Genomic DNA, 17391 nt, shown 5'->3' on the forward strand with positions numbered 1-17391 from the left:
AAGTCCCATCAATGCCCAATTTGCCAAAAATTATTTGCAACTAAAGCTAATCTCAACGTTCACAGTAAAACGCATACTGGAGAAAAGCCTCACGCGTGTTCTATTTGCGGTAGAAGATTCGCCATGAGTTTTACTTTAAAAAGACACAAGGCGACTCACAGTGACGAAAGGAAGTTCAAGTGCCAGATATGCCCGGATAACAGGCGCTTTAAAACTAAAGCTCAATTAACTGCGCACATGAACTTTCATTATGAGCCAAAATTCTCCTGCACTCTTTGCGAGAAGAAGTTTTACACTACGTCCAACTTGAAAAAGCACACCAACTTTCATTTCAAACCGACTCATGCTTGTGAAAGATGTGGCAAGAAGTTTTACACTTTAATAAGTTTGAAAAAACATGAGAAAAGAAACAAATGTTAGTTGTGGCTTATCTAAACTAATTTTTTCAGCGATGTTACTTTCAAGAGGAAAATTATTTTCAAGTAGTTTTCAAGAAACAATTATAGTTAATATTATGTTCGGTTTTAATACTTGTTTCGAGTTAAATTTTAGTTCAAAAAATAGTTAATAGTCTGATTATGTTCTCTTACATATAACTGTGGTTTTTATTTTAGTGTTTGCAATTTCAAGATGTTATAAAGTTAGTTTCATTTATAATTTGAGTTTTATAACTACCTTCTAATAGTTCGTAAGAATTGTTAGAGCTTTTTAAAATTTCTATACAATGTTAAAAGTTATGTAAATTGACATTTAGTTGTTATACTAACCAACAAATAATTTATTTAACGTTAGTTAATCTTTCGTAATCTTACAAGTTTTATTTAAAAGGTTCAGATTTAACCATACGTATCTAAATAATCTTTATTTAAACATAATATTAAAATATTTTAGTTCATAAAGATAAATTATAGGCTGAAAACATAGTTTTTTATTGTTTACAATAATATATTTGACTCTTTTATGTAATGTAAGACTTAACTTATACCTATTAATTTCAAAATTAGTCTGATATTTAATTGTTTTCTAAATATTTGTTTCCATTTAATAAAAATCATCGACCCAAGTGTAGTTCTTTTAAACATAAGAAAATAAATTGTTTTGTTAGATATTTTCATCTATTAATACAGTATTTATACTCGCTTTAAATTACTAAACATATCTACTATTTATAAAAATAACTCTTACTTTATTTCAAGTATATATTTGTGTTTAATTTTTTAATTTGTATTACACTGACTTGTGTTGCATTAAGTTGTTGATAACATCTGTTTCTTTTTTTGTAAATAAAACTAATGATCCATAGAGTAACATTCCATGTATTTAAGATATACAAAAATTAGCTGTAGTTTATATTAGTTTTTAATGCTTTTAATTATAAATATATATTAAGTATTGAAACTTTTCGATAACCTGTATTTAAGAAGTAAATTACTTTAGATTGTACCAAGATTTTTTTTAAAGAGTTAAATCTTAAGATTATAATAGTTCTGAAAACTGATTTTAAAAAACAGTAATCTTCTTCTTGAGGATGAATTTTAAAACAAACCCCAAATGTGCTTAAAAAGGTAATTCTTGTTTGAAGGGAAATTTGAATTTTTGACATAAACTTTTCTGCACGAAGTTGCGTAATCGGTAAGAAGTTTGTACTTGATAAGTACGTACTCAAGAGATATATTATGGTATTGTGTTAAAATTTGTTTTCTTACAACTGTTTTACTGTGTATACCCCACGATTCAGATGTGGCACACCACTAGTTTTATAAGTCCATAGGTTTTTTATTTAATTTTCAAATGTTAATCCACGTTCAAATGTTTTTATTGTAATGAAAATTAAAGAAAAAACAAACATTATGTTAGCTTTAATATCTATAAAATGGGTGCACGACTATTCAACTTCCGACAGTTGAAATTCAAAAGATGTTCAACAGATCATTTATCTAAAAGTAATATATATCTAAAAATAATCTTCTTGTACCCCTATTAAATATCAACTATAAGTAATTGCTTGGAAAAACTTTAATTATTTTTTAGTGATGGCCCAAACAAGTTTTAGAATAAATTTACTTTGAAAGTTCTTTCTTAATAGATATTTTTTCAAAGTATAATTCTAAGTAATAGCCAGAATCTTAGTAAACTTATTCTTTTTACGTTAGTCTATTTTTTTACATAAAAAACTAATCTAACAGTTATTTTTTTTTGTCTAAAAAATTTATAAGTAGACTTTAAGATATAAGCGATCAATTAGATGCATTTATAACGTGACAGTATAGTTTTAAATTAAAGGTATACGGATTACTAATTCTTTGAATACTGTAGTTTAGTGTTTTTAGTTAAGAGATCAGTAGGTTTAGGTTCGCTTTTGTGGATATTAAGAATTTAAACTTTATTAAAACTTAATAAAAAATTTCTTGTTTTTGTTTTTTGGTGAAACAATAATTAGAAGGCATCATTTGACTTATTAAATATTTTCGTGTTATGAAGAAACAAATTTATGTCACAGTGGGCATCGATCTCTATTGCGATATCATTAATATACATTATTCGTAAAAGTAAACAATATAATAACTTGTAGGGTAATATTCACAAATTTGTTTTGTAATATTTTGTTTAGAAAATACTTAAACCGACTTACTATGCTTTAATGCAATCTTTACTGAGTTAAAGCTTCTGACATTTCTTTCTTAGTCTTTGATGTGACACCGAGTCAAAAGCATTTTGAATGTCAATATACTCTATTTTTATAAAATCATTATCAAGCTAAATTTATAACCGTGAATATTGAAAGTCAACAGCTGAACGCTTTACGAGCAGTTGAGAACAAATCAGAATTTTTTAGTGTTTACAGATTATAATTCAAGCACCGATTGAGTACAATATGTTCAAAATTGGTTAAAATTGAGTAGAAACTATTACTACTCAAATACCTTGTTTAAACCGCTATTAATTTTTATATGACAAACATGAGTTATTTTTTGATACATTTAAAAAAACCTAAATTTATACTCTTTTTACACAAACAATAAAACCATTGCTTTGGGTATGAAGCTAAATCCAGTTTTTGTACGATATATAAAATCCAAAACTAAATAGCTTATTTAAACTGAATATTTTACTGTTATTAAATTGAAAGAACAATCAGAAAAATAGACATATTTAAACTGCTTGGGAATTTTATAGACGGTTAATTAAAATTACCTGAAGGTACCATTCTACTTTTTTATAGTGATACTTTTATAGCTCTAGCTTCCCTAACAATTCCTCTCCTAATAAATAACTCTTCAACAATGACAAGAGAGTTCTTAAAACTTATCTTTACATTGTTATTTTAGCACCTGATATTACAAACGTTATAAAAAATTTATTAGTACTTAAACAGAACCCTTATTATGCAAAATAACATAAAACTAATAGACAAGTTGAAAAGTAATCTGAATAAGTGTGCTCTTTTTTACAGTTCTTTTGGATTTAGTAAAAATAATGTATTAAAAACCTAGAATTTTTAGCCTTTTTTTACGCACATTAACTCAATTTTACGTATTGATGATAACAAGAAAATCGAAAAAAAAACAATTATTGTGAAACTAATAAATAATTTTGCATTGGAGCATAAAAAAATCACATGGTTTGTTGAGCACAACTTATGCGAAAAGTTTAAACTCCGAAAACAATACTGCGTTTATCAATAAATTTCTAATCTAAACTGACTTAACACTTATAAATTCCGTGAAGATGTCAGCGACATCATAAGAGGAAACCTATTATTTTAAAATATCATTCAGAAACTAATTTCAAAAAACCAATGATAATGTAAAACTTCTTCAAGCTAATTAGTGGATATTTAAGGGATAGTTACAAACAAACTAAAACTGACTTTATGATTTATAGGAAATAATTAGTGAAGTTAGAGTTTTTTTAACATCAAAAAATATACAAACAACACATAGAAGAACGATGTATTATTTTATTTAGATTCTATGTTTGACAATATAGCATTATTTATAAATAAAAAACTTCTATCTTAATCAGAGTTTATAAACGTTCAGCACGTCATAAAAACCAGAAAAAATTATTTCTGAAAAGATAATATTTTTTTTAACTTTTCATAAGTAAAATACGTGAAGTTATGTTTTTACTCTACTAGTTTGTGTAGCAATTATGGGACTAACATTTTTAAAACTTAATCAAGCACTCTTAAGATTTATCCTAAATATTTAAATGGTGGTTTCTTTAATAGTTTTGCTTTCTTTAAGAAACATTTTCAAAGGGTAGAAAACTTTTGCTTAATTAAGTACTAGTTATTTTATAAAAATGTTAGAAAGTAATACCAATTTATGTAAGCTTTATAATAACTCAAATAGAATCTTTATTTACAAAATTTGAGTAATTTTATTAAAATATACCTTAAAATTTAAGACAAAACGCTTAGATAAACGAACTTAATATGTTATATTTTGACAAATCTAAAGTTTACTAATCAACTTTGCAAGTTTACCTAAGTTTTAATGCTTAAGCTTCTTTTTTTCGAAGTTAATCAGCCAACACTTAATGTTGTTTCCTTGACCGTGCATGTAGTTTCCCATTTTTCCATTGCTGTTTACCACTCTATGACAAGGATACAGCAAAGGCAGAGGATTTTTACCCATTGCCTGCCCTACAGCTCTAGATGATTTTGAATTGCCTGAAATTTCAGCAAGCTCTTTATAGGTAACTGTGGACCCAAATGGTACTTCTTTTAAATTTTTAAGAACTCTTGAAGTGAAGTTTTCAGCAGATAGCATTTTATTATCTACGGGTATAGCTACTTGGTTTTCGATGTAGTGGTCACTAAAATAATTTATAAACCAAGCTTCAATGAGTTTTTGCATTTCATTATTCTCGTTTGTATGTTTTAACACTGTAATGTTTGAACCAGAAAGTTCTAAATCATTTAAGTTTATTTGATTATTAAAATTCTTATCTAAATCAATAGTTGATACACCTTTTTCTGTATATGTTGTTTTGACTACACCAATTGGTGTACTTAATACTAAAATATGTAACATCTGTAAGTTTTTTGTTTAACATTATAATTATTTTTATATGTGCACCATCAATTTTCAATCGAAATTATAACTTGTGATCAGTATTCCTAAATTTTGTGAGTTTTGTTTGAAATAAAAATAACTTTTTAACTTTATATATCTAAGTTACTGTATACAACTTAGATAAATTTAAACTTTACCTAGAAAAAAGTCAAATAGATAATATTAGTTTTTGGACTATAAAAATTAATCAGATTAAAATTCCATTTTACTTTATTGTACTCAAACAAGAACTTTTATAGATAAATAATATACGAACCAAAATACCAAATTTATTTTTTATCATTTCAAAGTAAAACAATATTACACGTCAGAATATTTAAAATAATTTTGAGGTGTAAGAAAGTTTTAATAACAGAGAATAAATTGAAAAAACAAACATGCTTGACTCATATATTTAAATATTTTTTATTTAATAACTTTGTTTATTAAATCATAAAGTAAACAAAAATATTTATCAACAATAAGTATCAGCATGCGTAGTTATTCTTATAGCTTAAACATACTTTTAATTAAAAACTAAGAAATAGCTTAATAAGCATTTTTTTACAAGTTTATTTCAACGATCTGTAAATATTTTTTTTAAAGTTACATTTGGAGATATTAGAGTATTCAGTAGGTTGTTAATAAAAGTACCAAATTAAATACAAAAACAGTTTTTTTGTTGTCTTTAACCACTAATTCTAAAACATTCTCAGTTAGTCTTATATAATTAAATAATAATGTACAATTTTCTGTAAAATCTTAGTAACTTTGAACAATAGTATAAATTATTCCAAAAAATTAAACAACAACTCTTTATTACTTAAGGTCATGTAATACTTCTAAATTCTATTGGTACAGTTTTTGTTATAATTAGGAACATTTTATGCAAATTTGAGCTTAATTTCTTAAAGAATTCAGTAGAAGAGAAGTATTTAGTAAAATTCTCATAACTCTGATAAAATCAGCAATAAAAAGTTTTACCTGATTGTTTTTCTAAACCAACTATACTTAAAAAACTACCTAAACATTTTATGTTCTGTAAAGGCATCTAGTACTATATAATCTGAACGTTCAAATAAATGCTTATGTTTAATTATGTATAAAAAAATTCAAATAATTTTCTCTAACCAAGAACAATTGTAAGTAGGATTTTTAAAATTATAAGATTTTTCAAACTTAAACAATTATTTTACTGACAATACTAGTCAATAGAAAACAAATTAACGAGTAGCATTAAAATTTAATAAACATATATTTAACTAAATAAAACTTTTTAAATAAAATATTAACGTTTAATATAAGAAACAAATAAAATATTACCATTTTCTTCAAACTTAATAAATCAAGTCGTGAATTAATTTCAAGCCAAATCACGCAAAAAATTTATTTAACAGAGTTGCCCCTCGTTTTTTTCAAATTTTTTCCAGGTTTTCAAAATTTTCTCCAGGTTTTTAAAAGTGCACATTTTTGGGTCTATTTTTAGTTTAAAGTTAAGACTAAGGTAAAAAACTATGTTAAATTGTATAAAAGCATTGAAAAGATACTGTAAAGCTACTTTACATGTGTTTTTGAATAAAATATTTTTGAGGATGACCAAAAAAAAGTATATATACAAAAAATTTATGTGTCCTATAGAAAATTTATATTTAACATGTAAAAATTGTTTAAAATTAAAGTGGCAAAACTTATTTAAATAAAATAACTATTAATTTAAAATAAATTTTCTTCAGCTATCTACTTTACATAAATCAAACTTTTAACTTTCATTACAAAAGTATTTATTAGTATACACTTTAAAGTTTATAAAAATTATTTATATTTAAATGCAATGAAACTGTACAAATGGATGTTATAAGTACAAAAACAAGATTTTATTTTAAAATAACTTATATTAAAAAAAGCTGTCAGGCATATTATTCAAAAATTTTAAAGCACTTAATAAGTTTTTATATTAAAACATATATAATTATTATAAGTATATAACTTCAATTCTATACATGTCCTCTTTTCTAAATTCTATATAAACTTCAGCACTACAGTAAATTCAATTAAATATCTATTAAATCAACTTTCATCTTCAGATGAGCTACTATCACTACCGTAACCTCCTAAACCAGGAATTGCTATGTTTTGTTTCTTTGGTAAGCTGCAGTCTTTATCCGCTGCTTTTTCTGTTTTACTACTAATGTCTTTAGTACACTTTTCCTTTGATACAGATGTAGTAACAGAAGCTTTTCTTTTTATAGCACCTTTTAATTTGCTTAACTGTGAATTCTGTTTTTTGCTTTTCATCAGCAAAGCTTTTTTAGAAGCTTCACTGACTTTTAATACAGGTGTAACATTTTCTGGAGTTTTTTTCATGCTAAGCAGTCTATCGAGTTCTTTTTCTTCCTCCATGCGCTTTTGCCTTTCAATGTCATTAGATCTGTTATGAACGTTGGTCAGAAAATCAGCTTCGTCTTCGTCAATTCCTCTGAACTGATTTTTGAACTTGATGCTCTCATCGAACTCAGACTGTTTCTTGTCTTTAACTTCTTGCAAGCGCTTGTACAAGGACCTTGGGTCGTATTTTTCTTCTGGAGCTTCAAGCGGATCATCAGCCTTCCTCGTTTTTTCCCATTCTTCCTGCCGAACTTTTCTTTTTTCAGCCAACACATTCTCACTCACAAAGTTGTTCATTATAGGGTCTATTTTTTTACAAATACTTTATATAGTCTCTAAAATATTAAATTTAATATTTTTTTTTGAGTTCTGTTTACATCTTAACTATTTAAAAAAAAACTTTAAAATTTACAGTAGTTACTATGTAAAGTGCATATAATTTTAACTTAAAAATTACTATCAAAGCAACTATACTTGCACAGATTAGTGCTTGCTAAATATAAACAATAAAATAAAAATTGTTTTTTTTACTTAATTTTCTAGTGGTGCAATTTTGTCTGCTCATGCAAAAGTATATTCGTGCAATTTTGTCTGCTTGTGCAAATTTGACACCTAACCATCTTTCTTAGCTACAACTGATTTTATTAAATGATTTCAGCAAAACTGTTTAATTTCAATAATATTTCTGACTAAAGTTCCTATTTTGTTCCAATTAAAAAAAATAAAAAACAATTAATAATTCCTAGCAATCAAAAAAAATATCTAGTTCATAAAAGTTTCAACTTTTTGAAGAACAAAAGCTTACCTGAAATCTTGCATTATTTAAATAAAAAGTGCCAAAAAACATAACAATACTGTGTATAAATCTTAAATAGTGACAAAAAATCTAGATAACAAAAAGAATCATATAAAATATAATAAGGTTTTTAGAAAAAAAATTTAAAACTCTGGAAAATATTTTTAAATTTTCTTACATAGCCTGAAACTTAAAAAAAAAACAAAAAAAACTTTAAATTAGAGTATATAAAATGGCCTGAAAAAATTCATACAGTCATGAACTGGTCTGTATTTTTTTAATTATATTTAATTAATCCTGTACTTTTTCTTGTAAAAAAAAATCATAGTTTTCCAGTTTGGTAGAAACCAAGCGTACTGAATATTTTCAACTAAAGGATTTTAATATTTTTCTTCTGCACAGAAACTTTAAGTGTAGTATTTATGTTTACTAAAACGAATTACTAAGACTAATTATAATTTTATACATAGTTGAATCAATAACTGTTTATTTACTTTAGTTTAAAAAATAAAATTACATAATATTACATATAGCAGTTTATTTATAATGATAACTAATGTTTAGTTAAGACTTATAGTATTTAGACATTGAATATACAAACAAAGACAACCAATACTATTTTTTTGTAAAACAAAGAAAATAAATTGAAAAAACACATATCTTGATTATTAGCTAACGTTGTTTTTGTTTCTCAAACACTCCTACTAACTGTACACTATATTACAGTCCTCTTTATCTGAGTTACTTGATAAACTTTGGTCTAGATCTTAAAAAAAATATAACTTACTTAAATTTAACTTCTGATGCAATATCATAAGATACAGGGTTTCCACCCTTCAAGGCAAAAAGCCAACCTGAGTGACCAAAAACTAGCCTGAGCTACATCAAGTTAGCATAAGTCTATCAAAGATATAAGTAGTTTAAAAACAAAAATATTATATAAAAAATAGATAACATAACTGGATATTATAACATAACATACAATAACATTTAAGTTAGTTTAAATTGCCTCTAACCTTATATGATGCATTATGCCTTGCCTAGGTTAGATAGTAAACTTTATGTTCAAACAGTAAACAAAAGACTTTTTCTTAATTAAAAAGATCAGCTTAAAAGTTTTCACAAAATTGACAATATCTAAAAAGTAAATTGTTTTTGTTTTTTTCCTATAAAATTTGACTTGTAGTTCTTACTTTAAACTTTCATTTAAGAGCTAATATTAGTTTTGTTTAAAAATGCTTTATGCCACCTTTACTAAAAAAAAGCAAACTTTAATAACTTAAAATCTCATTTGGGCTTTATCTAAAAATAGGCATAAAGTATTTTATAAAGTACTTAAGAATTGAAGGCTTTTCTCTCTTGCCAGAATGATAATTGTTTTTTTTTAGTTTATCTAGGTTTTTTTAAGTAGAAATTTCCTTGTCCTTTTTAGTATAAAACTTGCTAAAAGTAAAATAAATATTTAATGCCATATATTACTGGGAAGGTACAGTTATGAGTTACATGACAGTTCTAAATCTTAAAAAATATTAAAGGCGCCACATCTAAAAAAGTAATATAAACTTGATAAAAATATAAAATACTAATGTAAGTCTAACTAGTTAATAAGATTATGATAGTAAAAATGTAGAAAAAAACATTATTAGCAATTAATTTTCAAAATTACTTTTTTTTTAAACTTATTTTAGCCAATAAAAAAAAAGTTGAATTTGCAAAAATTACAAATAACCTTGTAAGTAATTGTTGAGGTTACAATGTTTTAAAAGAAAGTTTGAAAAAAATTTGGTAATTAACTAGGATGATCTTGCACTAATTTCAAACTGAAGTTATATTCATACTCATTTAAATTAGGCTCTAACAGTTTAACTAAACCATAAATTTATAATGTGCTGATTTTAAAAAGTCTGCATCTGCATAAGGTAAGCAATACATTTTTATTTACTACTAGGTTTAAAATATCTTACTCACACTTATCTATTATATTTAGTGGTGTTTTTAGGAACTTATAAAATTTAAATAACAATAAATATTTACAGATCGAGATGAAGACAAGCTTTTTAGAGGAAAGATAGATGTAACTTCTGGTGATATTTCAACTACGTTCAACATTTTATCTACATGCAAAACGTTATTGTGACATAAATAAAAATTCTTATTATGAAAGTTTGTATTTAGTCTAAACTAAGTTTATAACAAAAAAAAATAGTAAACTTAGTAATTTAAATAACATATTATTATTTGCATAAAATGTACTTATCTAACACATAAGTAAATAAACTAAAATAACTATTATTAACAGTTTTTCTAAATAAACCAATTTTTTAAAGAACAAAAAAAAAGATCACTTACTAATATATTGAATTTTATAATTTAAGTTTTTTTTTTTTCATTTTTTACAAAATTAATATCAAAACAATTCTATTATAACATTAGCTGCAATAAAAAAAAACAAATCACCACAAAATTAGTTTACCTATGACTAATTGATATGCATTAAAAAAAAGTCTAATTGATAAAGAAGTTGAATCTGACATGTGAATTAAAAATATTTTGCAGTTAAATATATATTTTTTCTTTGGTATTAGTCAGCTAAGGCTTCCTCCGTTTTTAATATGATAAATAGTTTTTAGAAAAACTAAGATATATAAACAAATTATTTATGAATAAAGTTTTATTAAATTAAGATTAAACAATATATATAAGGTGAAAAGATATTAAAGTGATGTATTTTTTTTACTAATCTTAATTTAATTTAAAATAAAAGCAAACATTAAGGGCATAGGGGTGGGGTTCACCTTGATTTTTACAAGTTGATCTTGTTTGATAGAGTTTTATCTGAGCTATCAGAAATTTTTAACAGCTTGGAAAAATTCAAAATAATTTTTGAGATATGAGCGATCAAAGTCTGTGAACTCAATAAGGTTCCTAATGGAAGGAGCAAACTAAAAACTCAAAAAAAGACTATTTCACTAAAAATCTCTTTCCTCCTTCCTTTTTTAAGCAATATTCTTTAAATTTTCACAAAAAGTCTTAATCACAAAAAGTTTAAAAAAGATTTTATGCAGGAATTTTTTTAATTTTGAAAAATTAAACTTTTACTAAAAAAACCACATATTTTTTTTTGTCTAAAATCTTGATTTTTTTTAATTTTTTAAATTGCAACATCCAAAGTTATTTAAACTATATAAGGAACGTTTCTTAAAGTTTGAGGTCTCTAACTAAAAAATAAAGGAGAATAAAGATTTTAAGTAATTTTAAAATTTCAAAAAAATTTGACCCAAAAAAATTTGTGGTCCATATGTTTAGTTTGTATTTCATAACAATTACAATATCTCAAAAGTAAAATTTTTTTCATCTATAAAAACTGGCTGTAGTTTTTACTTTAAGCTATCATATAAGATCCAATAGTCTTTTTAGTAAAAAAAGTGCCGGACCCCCTATGCCCTTAATGAGAAGGATTACAACTCTTGGTAAAAAATAGATACGTTCATACACTTGTAGAGACAATAAAATAAGATAATTATTGTTTTTTGTTATACAAAGCACATATATTGCTCTGCAAAAACGTGTAAGCATAAAAAACAATTAAATCTTTTTTTTTGTTTTTACTAAGCATAAATATTGTGTCTAATTGTAGACATGGAATAACAACTATAACAACATTTTAATCAAAATATGCATTAAAGTTTTAAATTATTTATTATTATTTATTTACTTATTATTTAGTTTTAAAGAGAACTAGATTATTTTCGATTCATTTATCAAGAAGACTTTTTTGATGCATATTAGTTAACTAATTATATGTAAATTAATCATTTGGTGACTTTGTTTTTTGTATCCCAGCTAAAGTCATAATACAAGTGTGTTTAATTATAAATTCTTTATTATTCTTTCTAATTACTTTTTTACTTGTTATTTCTTTTTACAACTAAATGGGTAGAATTTTGAAACACATTAATCTATGTATTTATAAAATTTTGTAAAAATTTAACTTAGTTTTCTATAGTTGATGGTATTAGTTGGTGATGTTTTTTTTAATAATAAAATTATTTATTAATAAAGATTGCAAAACCCCAGGCCAAGATCGCAAAGCTCATAAAACTTTGTTAAAAGTAACTTGAACAGAAAGCTAAAACTATGTAATTTTTCTTGCTTTGCGTAGTCAATAAACATTAGAAGAAGGTTTATTTATTTTAGTTATTTTAGTTTATTTACTTACCTTTTAGATAAGTACACTTTATGCAAATGATAAGATATATCCTATTTACAGGGTTGCCACTCTCTTTTTCAAAATTTTTTCTAGGTTTTCCAAATTTCTTCCAGGTTTTTAAAAGTACACATTTTTGGGTCTATTTTTAGATTTAAGTTAATTTCTATATAAGAAACTGTGTTAAAATTGAAAAATTACAGTAAAGTTACTTTAAATGTGTTTTTAAATAAAAAGATTGTTTTTGATGACAAAATATATTATTTATATGATAGATTTTTTGTGTAAATCAAAATTTGACTACTGAAAATGTTAAAATTATAAAATCCAGGTTTTTCCATGTTTTTTGAATGAAAAAGAAGTTACTACGAAATTCAAAATTCAAAATTTCGAAATTCAGTGCAGTGGTCTTCTAACATTTTAACATACTAAACCTTTACTTAGAACATTAAAACTTTTTATTTGTGTACTACTAGGTCTTGTCCACAATATGTGTCAAAAAAATTGGTCATTTGACCATTTTCGTAGAAATGGTTAAGTACCCGAATATTACTATAAAATTTAACGTTTAACCAAAACATAACACTGGTCTTTTAATATTTTAACATACTAAACCTTTACTTAGAACGTTAAAACTTTTTATTTGTGTACTACTAGGCCTTGTCCCCAATAGGTGTTAATAAAATTGGTCATTTGACCATTTTCGTACAAATGGTTAAGTACCCGAAAATTACTATAAAATTTAACGTCTAACCAAAACATAACACCTTTTAAAACATACTAAACACTGGTCTTCTAATATTTTAACATACTAAACCTTTACTTAGAACGTTGAAATTTTTTATTTGTGTACTATTAGGTCTTGTCCACAATAGGTGTCAATAATATTGGTCATTTGACCATTTTCGTAAAAATGGTTACGTACCCGAAAATTACTATAAAACTTAACGTCTATCCAAAACATAACACTGGTCTTTTAATATTTTAACATACTAAACCTTTACTTAGAACGTTGAAACTTTTTATTTGTGTACTATTAGGTCTTGTCCACAATAGGTGTCAATAATATTGGCCATTTGACCATTTTTGTACAAATGGTTAAGTACCCGAAAATTACTAAAAAACTTAACGTCTATCCAAAACATAACACTGGTCTTCTAACATTTTAACATAATAAACCTTAACTTAGAACTTTGAAACATTTTATTTGTGTACTACAAGGTGTCAATAAAATTGGTCTTTTGACCATTATTTATCGTATATCAATACTCCATCGACCAAATAGTTTTGCATAAAAGTTTTGAAATTTTTTGTTTTAAAATAAATAGTTGATATAAAAGTGTATCACCTTTCTCTTACGAGTTTAGGTTATAGACCTATTTATATCATATAAATATTCTAGATACAATTGTAGTGAAAGGGACGGATTTAAAATCGAAGTAAAAATATGGTGGAATCTATTTTTTAGTTTCTACTGAAGTACTAGAAAATATCTAATTAAATGTTTTAATTGTACTATTTAAAAAGTTTTAAGATTTTTTCTAAAAACTACATTAATCTAAGCAGTATTTTCTGATTTTTCAGTTAGTTTATAGATCTATTCATTTTAATTAAAAAGTTCATGCTTAAACTCAGCTAAATCTTGTATAAGCATCTTAAAAAACTTAAAATTTTTAGTAATACAGTTGATAGTTTAATAATATGCAACTAAAGTTTTTGCTTAAACTTTATTAAATTGTGTAATTGTATTCTTTAACAAATTATTTCAATTTCACAGTTTTTTTATTCATTTTTGTATTGTTTTATATTTTTATTTTTCTTGTTTATTGAGTTTATTTTATAAATTTGTTTAATTTGCAAACATTACATTAAATCTTAAAATATAAGATATTTATGTGGGCTGCAACTTCAATCTGTGTGGGCTGCATTCTAAACATATGCAAATTTCCAATACAAAAAGCTTAATTCTGGTCCTGCAAAGCAATACAGCACACAATATATTAAAAACTAAGATTTTGAACATTATGTACTGCATAATGTAATGAACATAAACAAACTATAAAAGCAAAAAGCAATAACAAGCTCTGAAAAGACATATAATGGAAAATAAAATACAACAAATGAAATTTTGATTAGCTATTAAAATCAATTTTAGTTAAATACTAAAAACATTTTGCTTTACTAGTTAATTATGTATATTAAAACTATTTCTGACTAAAGAAATAGCACTAAAAACAGGGGGGACGAGAACTATTTAAAACAAATGTGGCGACAAAGTTGATAAGGGATGGAGGTAAAACTAAATGTTACAAAACTTTCTAAGATAAAAAAAGTAACACTTATAAAAATTATATAACTAATAAGATTACATGTTTTATATAAGAAAATAGTTTTCAAATATAACTAAAACTTTCTCTACAGTTGTAAATACGAATGCTTGCAGCATTTGCAAGTATTTTCACCCTGTTAGAAGGCAAGCTGAAAAAACTGGAAAGAACAAAAAAGTTAAATTGGTTAGATTAATTGATTGTATCAAATTTATGTTAATATTCCAGAGACTAGTACTAAATAAAGTTAAAACTAATAATTTAACTAGATAGTTAACTAATTAAAATCATTAATTTTCAGTTAGGATGTCATAACTAATACATGGATAGGATACATGTAAGTGGTATCACATATGTTGCCTGGACATGACAGAGGAAGAATACGATCGGCTAGAAAACAGAGAATACTTTTGTAGTTTTTGTGACTATATAGAGCCGAATGAAATTGAAGAATAAACCGTTAAATGCGATATTGTTTGTTTATATTATAAAAATTGACATGACTGCAAAAAGCAATGAAATAAAAAATTATCATAAAACTAAACAAACAAAAATTTAAAAATTTTATGTCAAAGAGTTATATATTAAATATGCTTTGGTTTAGGTAAAATAATAGTATATGTAGTAGGTATAATGATAGTATAGGTCAAAAGAACAGTGTTACGTTTTGGTTAGAAGTTAAATTTTATAGTAATTTTCGGGTACAGTAACCTCTCGGATCTTTACGCACTCGTGATGTTACGTTTAGTTACGCATTTCGGAATTCTATAAAATTCAAAAAATAAAAATTTTAATTTTTTTAATATTGCACAAATTAGGTTTAATGTATATTTTTAAATTAAAATATGTTTTTCAATGCTAACACATCTCTATATCTTTAGACTTTGTAAGTTTATGTTCCTTGACTAATTGATAAACATTTAGTTATACCTCAGTATATCAGAAATTTTGTTAATATTAAGAGATTAAATCAAAATTCTGAAATAAATATGACTGTGTTTAATAATGAAAGTATATTGAAATAATGAGAGTTTAAAACACAAAGAAATAATACAGCAGTTTTGCCCTATATATTAATAAACACCATTTTATAATTGTAAAGAAATGCTTAATTATAAATTGAATTTGATAAGTAGAATAGAATATAAATGTCACATATAAATAAAGATAAAGATAATTTCTACTTATTATTAAAATAGTAAAATTATTTCTACTCGTATTATTATATTATAGAAATTTAAATTCTATTTTTTAAAATGTGTATAGTTTTATCTGTTGTTTTCACATTTATAAATAAAGAAAACAAATAGTTAAAAGTGGGAAAGTGCCCAGTCTGCTTTTAACTAGAAGCAACATTAAAAAAACAGCCATTATAGTGAGTATATTTTGTACCTCTTGTTTCTTTACGATCTCTCATATCTTTACGCACTTTTTCTGTGGACACAATGTGCGTAAATAAGCGAGAGGTTACTGTAGTTAGCCATTTGAACGAAAATGGTCTAATGACCAATTTTATTGACACCTACTGGGGACAAGACCTAATAGTACACAAATAAAAAGTTTCAACGTTCTAAGTAAAGGTTTAGTATGTTAAAATATTAGAAGACCAGTGTTTAGTATGTTAAAAGGTGTTATGTTTTGGTTAGACGTTAAATTTTATAGTAATTTTTGGGTACTTAACCATTTGTACGAAAATGGTCAAATGACCAATTTTATTGACACCTATTGGGGACAAGACCTAATAGTACACAAATAAAAAGTTTCAACGTTCTAAGTAAAGGTTTAGTATGTTAAAATATTAGAAGACCAGTGTTTAGTATGTTAAAAGGTGTTATGTTTTGGTTAGACGTTAAATTTTATAGTAATTTTCGGGTACTTAACCATTTGTACGAAAATGGTCAAATGACCAATTTTATTGACACCTATTGGGGACAAGACCTAATAGTACACAAATAAAAAGTTTCAACGTTCTAAGTAAAGGTTTAGTATGTTAAAATATTAGAAGACCAGTGCACTAAAATTTCGAAATTTTGAATTTCAAATTTCGTAGTAACTTCTTGTTTATGTTTTTTGATCAAAATTCCAGATTATTTTTGCCTAAGTTTTCAAATTCCAGGTTTCCAGGTAAAGTGGTAACCCTGTAACTAATATAAATTTATTTACTTCCTTATAAAATTTGTTCAAAATTCTAGGTTTTTTAAAGTTTTTGATGATTTGTTTGAAGTTCCAGGTTTTATGAGACTTTGTCTAAATTTCCAAGTTTCAGGTTTTTTTTCTTCAGGTCAAAAAATTATTTCAATAGAACCGAATTATTGAAAAGACACTGTAATGCTAATTAAAATGTGTTTTGAAATAAATAAAACTCTAAAAAAAACAAAAAGAATAACTTATTTATTTTTTTGTCTAATTTTTACTATTTTATATACAAAATTGTTCAAAATTCCAGTATTTTTTCGAAAATTACCAAGTTTTATGTACTTTTTTACCTAAATTTTCAAAACCCAGGTTTCCAGGTAAAAAAGGGTTGCTAGAGATCATTTAGTTTTTTTCTAGGTTTTTTGAATTTCTTAATAGTTTCAAAAGTACAACTTTTTGTCAAAGTTAATAGTATAA

The 17391-nt window shown here is 24.8% G+C and overlaps 2 protein-coding genes across 2 annotated transcripts; both read right to left on the minus strand.

The window, feature by feature from the left end:
- Positions 1-4499: 4499 nt before the first annotated feature.
- Positions 4500-5048, minus strand: LOC145828654 (methylated-DNA--protein-cysteine methyltransferase-like; the record flags this gene model as incomplete). The annotated part of the gene is made up of 1 exon (XM_082936410.1): positions 4500-5048. A coding segment is annotated over one exon (549 nt), but the record flags the coding sequence as incomplete, so codon positions are not given.
- A 1715-nt stretch (positions 5049-6763) lies between these two features.
- Positions 6764-7778, minus strand: LOC145829239 (PSME3-interacting protein-like). The gene has a single exon (XM_082936982.1). The coding sequence runs from the start codon at positions 7743-7745 to the stop codon at positions 7131-7133; it is 615 nt and encodes a 204-aa protein (XP_082793108.1). The 5' UTR covers positions 7746-7778; the 3' UTR covers positions 6764-7130.
- Between the last annotated feature and the right edge of the window lie 9613 nt (positions 7779-17391).

This window comes from Thalia democratica, chromosome 2 (genome assembly GCF_965202585.1).
Source record: "Thalia democratica chromosome 2, ktThaDemo2.hap1.1, whole genome shotgun sequence".
In the NCBI taxonomy this organism is placed as follows: domain Eukaryota; kingdom Metazoa; phylum Chordata; class Thaliacea; order Salpida; family Salpidae; genus Thalia; species Thalia democratica.

Coding starts and splice junctions, on each gene's coding strand:
- LOC145829239 (XM_082936982.1), bottom strand. CDS start 7,745: ATGAACAACTTTGTGAGTGAGAATGTGTTGGCTGAAAAAAGAAAAGTT.